Here is a 15,086-nt window from a genome sequence, read left to right as displayed (position 1 = left end):
TAAATTAACAAGCAAGCGAAAAAGAAAAGAATAACCGAGGGAAGACCCCCCGGTATAGGCTCCTGTTTGGGCTTACCCCTCTCGGGTGGTCTCTACCCTTCTGGTTGTCTTCCGGGTTCCTTACATTAGCTACCCCTCAACATGTATCGACTACAAACTATCTTATCCCTCCTAATTCCCCCTTAATTACCCCTACCCCCCCAAAGTCCCCTCCTTCACCTCTCCTTCCCCCAGACCCACCCGTCGGCATGTCGACCCCATTTCCATATTCCTGTGCCCTATTCATATCTCTTGTGGATTCATTTACCACTTCAAATAAGCCAAAAAAGAGTTCCAGGGCGCCCAGGTCTCTAAGTAATTCTCTTGTTGTTGGCGTGATGAGAGAACCATGTCTTCCAGCCTACTTATCTCCTTCACTTTACGAGCCCACATTTGTATTGTAGGAGCTACTGTCGATTTCCATTTCAATGGTATGCAGGGCTTTGCTAGTAAATGGCAGGCGAGAGATTCTTTGTATCTTTTCTCTGGTATGTCATTTACGTGTAAGAGGCACAGTGCTGGGTCTTCTTTTACATCTAAATCTGTAAGCCGTTGTATGATTCGCACTGATTTAAACACAGTTGCATTGTTGTGTATTGTAGTGGTCCCCAAACTTTTCCCCGAGACCCAGGGTGAGTGTATGTGGCTTTTTGCAAGCAATTTATTGGGGCAATGGCTGGTGTTTAGCTCTTCAATCATCACGGCACCATGGTTGTTGTGGTGTCAGGAGGATTTATAAACAAACAAAGCAACAATTTTGAAAAAAAAAAACAACAATATTTACTTTTTGCTATAATAAATATCCCCCAAAAAATAAAAATAAGAATCACAGAGGTAATCAAATACCACCAAAAGAAAGCTATATTTGTGGGGAAAAAAAGTGCATACATTTTGTTTGTGTACAGCGTCGCACGACTGCGCAATTGTAAGTTAAAGCGACGCAGTGCCGTATCGCATCAAGGGGCTAAATCTTCTGGGGCTGAATTGGTAATTGAAGCTGAAGTTAGAAGCTGATTTTGGTTACTATGCACAGCTGCACCAGCGTTAGTAAATCTCCCCTCATACGCTAACACAGAGGTGCGTTTTCAGGTAGAAAAAAAGCAGCATGAGCCCTAAAATACAGGCTGGCTTTCAGAAAAGAAGATGCAAAGTTACTGAAGCTTCTGAGATGGGGGATAATGGAGTCGGAACTGTCCCTATGTAAGGGTGATATTTACATAAAACATCCTGTGTAAAGTAATCTAAAGCAGTTCCTCCCTCCCAGCTGAGGCCATAAAAGATGAACTCAACCAAGAAATGTTATTAGAGTGGAAAGGTACAGAAATGTTAAATAGAAAGGTTCTTTAAGAAGTCATTTCAGGCATGTTGGCCCTTTGAAAACTCCCTGATGGTTGTTTGCATTCTTTTTTTTTTTTAGGGCTTTCAGTTCTGGATAGTTTTCCAGTGTCCTCCTTATGACCGCACATTCTTCTGTGTAGACTGTTCTATAACGCATAAAATACAAAAATCTGTATGTAGCTAAAATCTGAAATGCTCTTCGAAATAAACAAAATAATTGGTGTGCCTCTTTAGAGCCGGGTTCACACTGGGGCGACCTGGGATCCGACCTCAAGACGCCCCAAGTCGTCTGGTCAAGAAAATTAATGGAAGTGAATGAGAGCCATCTTAATGTACACTACTGCAGTCGCTGCGACTTTAGAAAAGGTTCCTGTACTACTTCAATCCGACTTCTAGGCGACCTGTACCCATTGATTTCAATGGAAGTCGCCTTCAAGTCTGATCCCCGTTCACAGTGAGGCAACTTTACAGGAAGCCGCCCCAGTGTGAACCTGTTCTAAGGCAAGCTCCTCCCTCCCACAGGGGAACTCCACGCCAAATTTTAAATAAAAAAACGGCATGGGTTCCCCCTCCAGGAGCATACCAGGCGCTTAGGTTTGGTATGGATTTCAAGGGAAACCCCTACCCTGAAAAAACGGCGTGGGGGTTCCCCCCAAAATCCATACCAGATCCTTATCTGAGCATGCAGACCGGCCGGTCAGGAAAGGGGGTGGGAATGGGCGAGCTCCCTTCCCCTCCTGAACCGTACCAGGCGGCATGCCCTCAACATGGGGGGGGGTGCTTTGGGGCAGGGGTGCGCCCTGTGGCCCCCCCACCCCAAAGCACCTTGTTCCCATGTTGATGGGGACAAGGGCCTCTTCCCGACAACCCTGGCCGTTGGGTTCCCCCTCCAGGAGCATACCAAGCGCTTAGGTTTGGTATGGATTTCAAGGGAAACCCCTACCCTGAAAAAACGGCTTAGGGGTTCCCCCAAAATCCATACCAGATCCTTATCTGAGCATGCAGACTGGCCGGTCAGGAAAGGGGGTGGGAACGGGCGAGCTCCCCCCCCTCCTGAACCGTACCAGGCGGCATGCCCTCAACATGGGGGGGTGCTTTGGGGCAGGGGTGCGCCCTGTGGCCCCCCCACCCCAAAGCACCTTGTTCCCATGTTGATGGGGACAAGGGCCTCTTCCCGACAACCCTGGCCGTTGGTTGTCGGGGTCTGCAGGCGGGGGGCTTATCGGAATCTGGGAACCCCCTTTAATAAGGGGGCACCCAGATCCCGGCCCCCCACCCTATGTGAATGAGTATGGGGTACATCGTACCCCTACCCATTCACCTGGTGAAAAAAAAATGTCAATAAAAAAACACTACACAGGTTTTTAAAGTAGTTTATTAGGCAGCTCTGGGGGTCTTCTGCCGGAAAACCACCGCTGTCTTCTTTCAGCTCTTTTACCAGCGGTGGCCCGGTCTTCTCCCCACTTCGGAGGTTCTTCTTACGACTTTGGGGGGTCTTCTTCCAAATTCTCCGCTCTCTTCTCCCACTCTCCGATTCTTTTTCTCTTCTACCGGGCACCACCGCTGTCTTCTTTCAGCTCTTTCACCAGCGGGGGCCCAATCTTCTGCGTCACCTTCTTCTCTAATTCTCTTCTTCGATGTTGACTCGACGCTCCCTCCCGCTGTAATGCCGGGTGTGCGGTGTGTGGCGATTTATATAGAACTCTTATGACGTCACAGTCCCAGCATGCTCCGGGTGGTAGCAGCCCCGATCCTCCTCTTTTCGGGTCCCTCTTCGCCATTCCTCGCCCCTCCCTCCTGTTTAGCAAGCAGCTTTCTATGGGGCCACCCGAGCCAAGCCACTGCTCTGTGTGTCCATTTTAGAAAGCTCAGCCCAGCCCCCTCTCTCTCTCCTCATTGGCTCACTGACTTTGAGTGACAGCAGCAGGAGCCACTGGCGTTTCTCTGCTGTCTCAGCCAGTGAGGAGGGAGCGTCCTGGACAGCCAAGTCTCGGAAATTATCGGAAAGACTCGGAAATACGCCGTTCCTGAGCCTTTCCAATGTTTGCCGAGATGAGCCGAGCTGTCCTCGGGCCTTTTCGTGTGTTCCTGAGGCACTCCGGTGCCCCCCACCTCTGGCTGCATGCGGTATTGCATGCCATTGAAGTCAATGCGGAACAAATTATTTTAGTTTCCATTGACTTCAATGGAGAAACTCGCTTTGATATGTGAGTACTTAGGAGACAGAGAAACGAGCATTCTCCTGCTCGTAATCCGAGGTTCCACTGTATATGTATATGTATATATATATATATATATATATATATACACACAGTTAAACCTTGGTTTGAGAGTAACTTGGTTTGAGAGCATTTTGCAAGACAAGCAACATTGTTTAATAAAATTTGAATTGATATACAAGCGATGTCTTGATATACAAGTAGCGTCATGTCACAACTGAGTATAAAAGAGAAGCACCTCTAATGCCCTGTAAACACGATCGGAATTTCCGATGGGATAAAATCCGATGGAATTTTCCTTCGGAATTCCGTTCAAGCTATCTTGCATACACACTGTCAGACCAAATTCCGACCGTCCAAAACGCGGTGACGTAAAACACTACGATGAGCCAAGAATAACTACGTTCAATGCTTCCTAGCATGCGTCGACTTGATTCTGAGCATGCGTGTTTTTTTCTACGTCGGAGTTCCACACAGACAATTGGAATTTGCAATAGGATTTTTTTCCATCGAAAAAAAAAAACATGTTCTATTTCTAAACTCCGACGGAAAAAAGTCTGATGGGGCCCATACATGGAAATCATCGGAAATTCCGATCGTGTGTACAGGGCATTAGTGTAGCAATATAGTTACATTTAATGAAGGTACAACATTTAGCCAACATATTTCTACACTTAGAGGCGCCTCTCTTCTCTTTTATACTCTGTAGCTCCTGTTGTATTTTGCTTCTAATCCATTTGTGGAGGCTTCCATTTGCGAATGGACATTTTATGGTTACACAACCCATCACATTGCTGTAATCTTTTTGTATGGACAATAAACTGAAGGACTTATGAATAAATGGTTGTGAAACAAATCTTTTGAGTTTCCATTATTTCTTGTGGGGAAATTTGCTTTGATATACAAGTGCTTTGGATTACAAGCATGTTTCTGGAACGAATTATGCTTGCAATTCAAGGTTTTACTGTATATATCTATATATATCGATATACAGTAAAACCTTGGTTTGAGAGTAACTTGGTTTGAGAGCGTTTTGCAAGACAAGCAAAATGTTTTAATAAAATTTGCCTTGATATACAAGCGATTACTTGATATAAGAGTAGCGTCATGTCACAACTGAGTATAAAAGAGAAGATAGGAGCCTCTAAGTGTAGCAATATGGTTACATTTAATGAAGGTACAACATTTAGCAACTTATTGCTATACTTATGCCCTGTACACACGATCGGTTCATACGATGAAAACGGTCTGATGGATTTTTTCATCAGATATCCGATGAAGCTGACTTTCATCAGACTTGCGTACACACCATCAGTTAAAAAACCGATCGTGTTAGAACGCAGTGATGTAAAACACAACGACGTGCTGAGAAAAATGAAGTTCAATGCTTCCGAGCATGCGTCGACTTGATTCTGAGCATGCATGGATTTTTAACCGATGGACGTGCCCACAGACGATCGGTTTTTTAACCATCAGATAATTTGAAAACACGTTCCTAGTTTTTTCACTGATGGATAAAAAAACGATGGGGCCCACACACGATCAGTTCGTCTGATGAAAACGGTCCGTTTTCATCAGACGAACCGATCGTGTGTATGCGGCATTAGAGGTGCCTCTCTTCTATACCCTGTAACAAAAATGCTTTGATATACAAGTGCTTTGGATTACAAGCATGTTTCTGGAACAAATTATGCTCGCAAACCAAGGTTTTACTGTATATATAATGTGATTCTGCACATTGAGCGGCTGCTCTGTTGCAGTAAATCTGCTATGAGGCGGTCGGGAAGCATTTAAAGAAAAAATTGTGACTGGGCCCGGGCATTGAAAATTGATTTGGTTTGTCTTATATCTAGCAAAGACAAATAAGGCCTCGTACACACGACCGAGGAACTCAACGGGCGAAACACATCGTTTTGCTCGGCGAGTTCCTTGTGAGGCTGTCGAGGAACCAATTTTCTCCATTCCCGTCAAGGAAAAAGAGAACATGCTCTCTTTTTGGCTTGACAAGTTCCTCGGCAGTTTCCTCGTCGAAAAATGTACACACGACCGGTTTCCTCGGCAAAAAAAAAAAACAGCAAGTTTCTTGCTGGTTTTTGCAGAGAAACTCGGTCGTGTGTACAAGGATTTGTTTCTCTGTCTTCCATATATTTGCTGCTCTTATAAAACAGTTAGGGCTGAGAACACGCTGAATGTCCATATTCTTTCCTTCCTAACTATTGCTACTTTCATGGCACAATGCTTCTTCTTGGGTGATTGTAGAAAACTCCACTCTCTTTGCATGTGATAGGAATGATAAGACTGGACTGAAGTCTACAAATCTCCTTCTCCCCCTGCAGGACAAAGAAAGCTCGCTCAGGGGGGTCTCGTACAGAATCAGACAGCACAGAGGATGCCGACAGGGAGAAAAAACTCTTTCAGCTTCACTCGTGTGAGGTGAGAAAAGCAGAAAATAGGTTAGGCAGCGATAGACAGGCTGGAAATAGCCTGCCACTTCTGTGTCCTTGAAAATGGATTGCCCCTACTTATATTGCTCTTTTTCTTTATTATGCTCTTTTCCCAGTATCTTCTGAAATTAGGAGAGCTGCAAATGAAACAAGGCCCTGATTTCTTAGAGTGTCTTATCAAAGCTTTCCATGCCCAGCGAAAGTAAGTATGGCACAAATGACAGCTAATAGCATTTCCTCCTTATCTTAGTTTCTCTACAAGGACCACTCAGTGCCACAAGTGTCACTTCCAGGTTCCAGCCCTATGAAGTCCATTGAATGGGAAGAAGCCTAATGCTGTGTTTGGGATGAAAAAAAAAAAAACCTTTAGCTACTGCCAAATTCTATTTTATACCATATCTTTATTTTAACTAGATAGTATCTTTCCCCCTGCTTTATCATCCAGGATCATGAGAAAAATGTTACATTTTAGGTGTAATGTGAGAATAGATGTTAAGGTATATGATTAGGTACCATCGATTGACATCTGGTATATGACACCCCCACACACTCAGACTCCATGTCTACTGCAACATTCGCACAAGATAACGCAGAAAAAAAGAGACACGCACAGTGGTCTTTGCAGGCTTAACCCATAAATAGAAAGCTGTTATCTACAGATCAAATACTTGAAATAACAGTCTTAAGCAGTCCATACATGGATCGATATTCTGCCAGGTTAGCAGGGAACTGGATGAATTTCGATCCCATGTATGGGCAAGGTGGTTGTATAGAAGGACAGCGCTGATCAGTGTATTCTGATTTTGGGGAAGTCTCCCTGCTGTCAGAATACAATAGCACAGCGGGAGGATTCCCCCATCCACCTTGAATGTGAGGATGGGGGAATCGGGTTATTTTATATATAAAAAAAAAAAAGAATCTTCTATGGGCTGCCTTAAAACTAGTACACACGGGCCGAGTGTTGGGCGGCGGCGGGCGGTTCAATAGATACCGACTTTTAGCCCATGTGTACGACAGCATGTCCAACAGAAACTGGCCAAACGAAGGAGCATGACTAAACAAGGTCTGCCGACCGGCTCCCAATTGGCGCTGTCAGCCAATGGCTGAGAGCGCTGACCGGAGTTTTCTGGCAGGGGCTGTCCCCCTCTCAGAACACAATGAGTGAGTGAGGAACTTATAGAGCGCAACACATTAGAATTGAATCGCCTCTGGGCAATAGAACAGCAGGGGAAATCACTGTACTAACAGCGGATTCTTAGTACCGGGGCTCACCCCCCCCCCCCATCCACAGGTCACCTTCTCTCCTCACATCCACAGTTCACCCACTCCCCCCATCCACAGTTTACCCTCTCCCCCCCCATCCACAGCTCACCCTCTTCCCCCCTATTCACAGGTTGCCCTCTCTCCTTTTGTCCACAGTTCACCCTCTACCCCCCCATCCACGGGTCACCTTCTCTCCTCTTGTCCACAGCTCACTCCCCCCCCCCCCGTCCACAGTTCACCCCCCCCCCCATCCACAGGTTACCTTTGCTCCTCTCAGCCACAGCTCACCCCCCCCCCCCCCCATCCACAGGTTACCTTTTCTCCTCTCGTCCATAGCTCACCCTCCCCCCCATCCACCACAGCTTACCCCCCCCCATCCACAGGTTACCTTTGCTCCTCTCGTCCACAGCTCACCCCCACCCCCCAATCCACAGGTCACCTTCTCTGTTCTTGTCCACAGCACACCATCTCCCCCCCCCATCCACAGCTCACCACCCCCCCCCCCATCCACAGGTTACCTTTTCTCCTCTCGTCCACAGGTTACCCCCCCCCCCCTGTCCACAACTCACCCTCTCCTTTCCTTCCACAGGTCACCTTTTCCCTCCCCATCCACAGTTCACCATCTTCCCACACATTCCACAATTTACCTTAGCATAAGCCCCCCCCCCCCCCCCCGCCCCTATCCACAACTCTCCTTTTTACCCTCTGTCAACATGTCACCTCTGCACACCCCTCTCCTCGCCCTTGCCATCCACAGCTTGCACCCCCAATCCACAATTACCTCTGCACCCCCATCCACAGCTTTTCTCTCCCCTCTCCATATTTCACATCTGAACCCCTATATACAGCTCACCCCAATCCACAGCTCTCAACCTCTGCAACCCTCATCTATTACCTCTACACCCCCAGCTCCCTCCACAGCTCTCTTTTTTTTGTACAAATCCCCCTGCCCACAGCTGTCACTTTGCACAATCTACCCCTGCCCACCCCAGCTCTGGCCTCTGCAGAACATGCTCAGTCTTCACAGTCTCTCTGCACACCTGAAAAACTTCCTCTACCGACTTCTGTGTTATGTGACAGGCTGAAGAGGAGAGGGCTGCCGGGGGTGGCAGAACACTGTTCCACCAATTCCGGCAGAAAAAAAAGCCCTGTATACTGTCCTTGATGACCCGATGCATTCCTCTCCTCTGCGCTTTGAAGTACTAGGGACAATTAGTTTATTCTGGTGACAAACATCCTACTTACAAAAGTAAGCTCCCAAAAAAGGCAGCCGCATAACAAGCCCATAACCCCAATCGCATTCTGCGATCCCCCAATCAAAACCTACTCCAGATACCCAAAGCCAGATACAAGTCCAAAGTAGATCGAAGATTTGCAGTCCAGGGACCTCGCCTGTGGAATGCACTACCAACCTCCATCCGACTGGAGTCGGACCACTTGGCCTTCAGGAGAAAGATTAAAACCCACCTCTTCTGAGGTCAAGGGGTTCCTTACCCATGAAATGGATACAGCGCCCAGAGGCGATTCAGTTTGCATGTGTTGCGCTTTACAAGTTTCTCACTCACTCACACTCATATAGAATCTGTGCACATAAATGTTTTACGCCACACACAGCACTTTCTCAAAGACAATGGTATCTACTAAAAGCAGATAGGTTATTCACTTTGCGAGGGAATTTTCCCTTAGTTTGGTGAATGTGTTAAAAATTTGCTTTGCAAAGTATAATCGCATGCAAGGAAGAAAAAAAAAAATGAATTTTTGCTTGCATATAATTGGATGATGGAAGTAAGTAGCTCTTCATTTCATTCACTAAAATAAGGGAAAATTCTATTGCAATTTCAAACAAATACAATTTCCTTGTTTTGAAATTGTGGTACTGAGTGGTGACCGCATGCAACTGCTCTTTCTCAGTATTCTCTGTGTTCTCTGCCCACCTCCAGGATAGCACTCCTAGATTAACCCTCCAAACTACTTGGATATGCTTGCTTTCCTAACTTCTAAATAGAGCAATGTTTAAGTTCCCATTGTGAAATGCTCAAGCAAAGCGCGGTGACGTACAACACGTACGACAGCACTATAAAGGGGAAGTTCCATTCGAATGGCGCCACCCTTTGGGCTGATTATGCTAATTTCTCGTCTCATAACTTGTTTCACCGTCGTTAAAGCGTACACAAAACAATTTTTCACGACGAGAAATTAAAGGGTCACTAAAGGAAAAATGTTTTTTTTGCTGAAATGACTATTTATTGGGTATAGAGACATAAAAGTTAACCGATTCCTTTTAAAAATGAATTTAATCTATCATATAATGTGCCTCTAGTTTCACTTTCGGTTTTAAAGGTACATACATGAAGTTCCGGGTGAGAGGTGAGTCGGGAAGACTCACAGAACAAAAACAAACAAATCCAGGGCAGTGTTTTGTTTTTAAAATGAATCTGATTGGTTCTGAGGAGTTTTAGACACACAGTAATGACAGCTTAGACCACCGTGAAAATCTCCCAGTACCATGGTTATAAGGAAACAGGCAACCAGGAAGTGTGGAGATCACAGCAGAATTACAGCTTCTTCAAAGCAAAAACGAACAATGAGGACATGAAACCAGTACTGCAGTAAGGTAAAGGAAGCTATTTAGCTAAAAAAAAAAATTCCTTTAGTGACCCTTTAAGGCTTTATATGACACTGTGAAGCCTCGTACACACGACCGAGGAACTCGACAGGCCAAACACATCGTTTTCCTCGTCGAGTTCCTTGTTAGGTTGTCGAGGAACTCGACAAGGAAAATTTCTCCATTCCCGTCAAGGAAATAGAGAACTTGCTCTCTTTTTGGCTCGTCAAGTTTCTAGACAGTTTCCTTAACGAAAATGTACACACGACCGGTTTCCTCTGCAAAAAAATATCTCCCAGCAAGTTTCTTGCTGGTTTTTGCCGAGAAACTCGGTCGTGTGTACAAAGCCTAATAATCATTTTTGATTTAGCTTTTTTCAGGATGGATTAAATGCTACACAAAGTCTCCTTCCTTTCATTGAGAAGTTATCTACTTCTTTGCATACTGTGAGTATCATTCTCAATGGAGTTCTGTAAGGCATCCTCTTTGATAAAGGGTATTGCCATACCTTTTGTCCTTGTTCCGTTTACTAAAAGGAATTCTTTGTGATGTACTTGTAGATTCACCAGACTCAGGATGAAGAGCTAAAAAAACTTTCAGAAACTAGAGAAAATCTTCAGAAGCAACTACAATTAGAAGCTAAAGAGGTGAGGAGCTCATTATAACTAAACACGTAAATTAACAAAAAAAAAAAAGAATGTGTTAGACATTTCTTGAGGAGACATTTTGTTATATGGGAACATTTCTTTAATACACAACCCTCGGCTTTATATTGCGCTTTTTGTATTTTTAGGATGGATTAAATAGAAAGGATTCTGGATACAACTTGCACCAACAGCAAGGGGACAAACAGCATGGAACAGAGAAGTCTGGTTTTCTATATAAGAAGAGTGAAGGGTACGGCTTGATTTCTATACCATGCACTGCATATTTAGGAAGTACGTTTGCCTAATTGATTTGTATACACTGCAGTCAAGGATCTGTATATGCACTAATGTTAGAGTGGTTGTAAAGTCTCAAGATTTTCATTCTATGCATTAAAGGGGTTGTAAAGGTTAATTTTTTTTTTAAATAACAAACATGTCATACTTACCTCCACTGTGCAGTTCGTTTTGCACAGAGTGGCACAGATCCTCCTGTTCTGGGGTCCCACAGTGGCTCTCTCGGCTCCTCCCCGCAATAGCTATCCCCCTCTGGGAAGCTCTCTCCCGAGGGGGTTACCTTGCGGGCACACTCCCGTCTCATACACTCAGCGTTCATAGACAGAGAGGGCCAGATTCACATAGGTTAGCGGATCTTTAGATCCGCGTAACCTATGTGATTTAAGATCCGCTGCCGCAAGTTTTTGAGGCAAGTGGTTAATTCACAAAGCACTTACCTGAAAACTTGCGGCGGCGTATCGTAAATCCCCCGGCGGAATTCAAATTCCGCGGCTAGGGGGAGTGTAGTATTTAAATCAGGCGCGTCCCCGCGCCGATTTAACTGCGCATGCGCCGTCCGCGAATTTTCCCGGCGTGCATTGCTCCCAATGACATCGCTAGGACGTCATTGGTTTTGGCGTGAGCGTAACTTGCGTCCAGCGCTTTTGTGAATCGACTTACGCAAACTACGTAAAATTTCAAAATTTGACGCGGGAAAGACGGCCATACTTAACATTGGCTGCGCCTCATAGACCCAGGGGTAACTATACGCCGGAAAAAGCCGAACGTAAATGACGTAAAAAAAAAGCGCCGGGCAGTCGTTCGTTTCGGAATCGGCGTAACTGCTCATTTGCATAATCGTTGCGTAAAAGATAGGGAAGCGCCACCTAGCGGCCGGCCTAGAATTGCAGCCTAAGATCCGACGGTGTAACACAGTTACACCTGTCGGATCTTAGGGATATCTATGCGTAACTGATTCTATGAATCAGTCGCATAGATACAACCGGCACAACTCAGAGATACGACGGTGTATCAGGAGATACACCGTCGTATCTCTATGTGAATCTGGTCCAGAGTGCATAACTCGGTCCCGCCCCCCGGCAGCCATGTCATTGGATTTAGTTGACATTGACAGCCAATGGTTGCGCTGCTTTCAATCTATCCAATCAACGCAGAGACTCCATGGAGAAGAGGACTTCGGGGGCGAGCCGAGCAAGTTCAGGGCTTAGGTAAGTAAAATTGGGGGGGGGGGGGGGGTTGTGGGGCCTGTCACTGCATAGGATGCATTAAGGTGAAAAAACACAAAACTTTACAACCCCTTTAACCACTTAACCCCCAGACCATATTGCTGGTCAAAGACCAGAGCACTTTTTGCGATTCGGCACTGCGTCGCTTTAACTGACAATTGCGCGGTCGTGCGACGTGGCTCCCAAACAAAATTGACAATTTGTAAAAAAATGAATATTTTTTACTTTTTGCTATAATAAATATCCCCCAAAAATATATAAAAAAAACATTTTTTTTCCTCAGTTTAGGCCGATGCGTATTCTTCTACCTATTTTTGGTAAAAAAAAACGCAATAAGCGTTTATTGATTGGTTTGCGCAAAAGTTATAGCGTTTACAAAATAGGGGGTATTTTTATGGCATTTTTATTAATATTTTTTTTTTACTAGTAATGGCGGCAATCAGCGATTTTTCTTTCGGTACTGCGACATTATGGCGGACACTTTTGACACATTTTTGGGACTATTGGCATTTTTATAGTGATCAGTGCTATAAAAATGCATTGGATTACTATAAAAATGCCACTGGCAGTGAAGGGGTTAACACTAGGGGCGGGGAAGAGGTTAAGTATGTTCCCTGGGTGTGTTCTAACTGTAGGGGGGGGTGGACTGACATGGGGAAATGACTGATCTTCTGTGGCCTATTGGCCTGCGCGAGAGCCGACGTATAGCTACGGGCTCTCGCGCAGGGGAGCCGACCTGCCGCCGTAAAACGACTGCGGCTGGTCGGCAACTAGTTAAGGTAAAAAAAACTTCTGTGCTGGGGCTGCCTCTCAGACCCCCCCCCCCCCTTTTTCTTACCTGAGCCTGATCCGATCCAGCGATGTGCCAGAGCACTGCGGCTCCAGCCGCTGTCACTCTCCTCATTGGACAAATTGATAGCAGCAGGAGCCATTGGCTGCTGTCAATCAAAAACTGTGACATGGGAGTGGGGGGCGTGCCGCGTCCCGCTGTCTGTGTCAGTAGATGCAGTAGCGCTATTTGTGAGCGAGCCCGCATGAGTACCCCCCCCAATGGAAAGTAGCTTTCAGTGGGGGCACCCGATGAAGAGGAGGAGCTTAAAGCACCACTGGGGGACCCCAGAAGAAAAGGATAGGGCTGCTCTGCTCAAAATGATTGCACAGAGCAGGTAAGTTTAGGCATATTTGTTATTTTTATATAAAAAAATCTAAGCTTTACAACCCCTTTGAAGTGATTGTAGAGACTTGTTTAAAAAAATAAAATAACAAACATGTTATACTTACCTCTTCTGTGCAGTTGGTTTTGCACAGAACAGCCCGGATCCTCCTCTTCTCTGGTCCCTCTTCGGAGCTCCTACCCCCTCCTTCATTTAAGTGCCTCGCAGACAGCGGGTTGCTATGGGGGCACCCAAGCCGAGTCAGAGCTCTGTGTATCCATTCAGATACGGAGCCCTGACCTGGCCCTGCCCCCTCTTCCCCCCCTGATAGGCTGACTGAATTTGACAGCCGCGGGAGCCAATGGCGCTGCTGCTTTGTCTCAGCCAATCAGGAGGATTGTCCTGGATGGCTGAGGGGATCGTGGACATCGCTGGAGAGAGAAGGGGCTCAGGTAGGTAATTGGGGGGTGCTGGGGGGCTGCTACACACAGAAAGTGTTTTATCTTAATGCATAGCATGCATTAAGATAAAAAACCTTCTGCCTTTAAAAATCCTTTAAGGCTGTTAATATCTCTAAATATAATATTACATTAATTCAGATTTTTTGGTTTTGGAAAGCCAATAAAAAGCAAGGATTTTTCTGACTTCTGGTACCCCGATATGTAGGTTGTGTCACCCTGTCTGTGTTTAGCTGACTCTTGGCAACTTACATGAACAGTGACTCATCCAGTTTTTAAAAAAAAAATAAGGCATTACCTAGATCCCAAACACACGCAGCGCAGCTCGGCCCCACCCCCTCCTCAGAAGATTTGATTGGCAGGATCAGGAGCCAGCGGCCCCTGCTGCTGCCTCCATGTTCTGTGAGGAGATAGAGCCACTATACACGGGCACAGCTCTGGATTGAAATAGGACTTAGTTGCTGAGACATTTTTTACCTTAGTGAAAGGAATGCATTAGGGTAAAACATGTTCTGCCTTTACAACCACTTCAAAGTGAAGTGACGACCACGAGTTCTCTCATTGGCATATTCCTCCCAGCTTCCCCGAGTGCTGGTCCCCCTTGACAATTATGGGGGCTTTCCCTTGAAATGTTTGAAAGACACAAATCTATAGAATTACTAGGGATATAGTAAAGTCTTGCTCTGCTCTTGTTAACAATGAATAAAACACAGGTAATTTCAGGGGACTATATAGTCCACCTTCTTTTTCTTCCACCTCAATATGAGTCCATAAAAAATGAAACGTGCACAAGTGAATATTCTGAATGAATCGCCACCACAGAGTGCTTCTTCCACCTTCCAAACAGGCTTCTTACCTCAGATTTGGACCTATTCAACACTTTTCCTCCAAAAGTAGCTCATAGGAACAAAAAAAAAACCTCACTGTGCAATATATCAACTTGGCAGCTCAATTTATTAAAACAAAGGGTTAACATTTTCTCCTCCTTAACCACCTCCCCGCTGTATTGTCAAATGAAGGGCGGGCGGCAGCTCTCTCGTGCTGGGATGACGTCATATGACGTTGTCCCACTCGTTGCGATGATCGGCGGTGCAATTTGTCCCTGGGACAGGGAGCATCACCGATCCTGGTAAAGAGCCGATGATGAGACACTTCACCCATGTGATCTGCTGTGCCCAATCACAGCTGATCACATGTAAACAAGGAAATGCTGGTTATCTGTATTCCTTTCCTCACACTGACAGCGTGTGAGGAGAGAAGATCAGCGGCATTTCCTAACAGGGGCAATATGCACAGATAACCAGGGCACTGATTATCAGTGCAGCCCCAACAGTGCCCAGCAGTGATGCCAATCAGTGACCAGCAGTGATATCAGTAAGGGCTGCCTTCCAGTACCCAT

At 45.7% G+C, this 15,086-nt stretch overlaps 1 protein-coding gene across 2 annotated transcripts in view; it reads left to right on the top strand.

Annotated features, from left to right (window-relative positions):
* The window catches only part of ASAP3 (ArfGAP with SH3 domain, ankyrin repeat and PH domain 3), a 111,774-nt gene that overhangs the window by 36,517 nt on the left and 60,171 nt on the right, over nt 1-15,086 (top strand). For both annotated transcript variants that reach the window (XM_040337950.1, XM_040337949.1), the window contains exons 6-10: nt 5,933-6,029; nt 6,157-6,242; nt 10,279-10,354; nt 10,469-10,555; nt 10,702-10,805. In XM_040337950.1, the coding sequence (XP_040193884.1) occupies nt 5,933-6,029; nt 6,157-6,242; nt 10,279-10,354; nt 10,469-10,555; nt 10,702-10,805 (450 nt within the window). The remainder of the gene's footprint in view (nt 1-5,932; nt 6,030-6,156; nt 6,243-10,278; nt 10,355-10,468; nt 10,556-10,701; nt 10,806-15,086) is intronic.

This window comes from Rana temporaria, chromosome 2 (assembly GCF_905171775.1).
Source record: "Rana temporaria chromosome 2, aRanTem1.1, whole genome shotgun sequence".
Classification (NCBI taxonomy): Eukaryota; Metazoa; Chordata; class Amphibia; order Anura; family Ranidae; genus Rana; species Rana temporaria.
The sequence above is the reverse complement of the archived record's forward strand: the minus strand, read 5'-3'. Positions and strand labels throughout refer to the sequence as shown.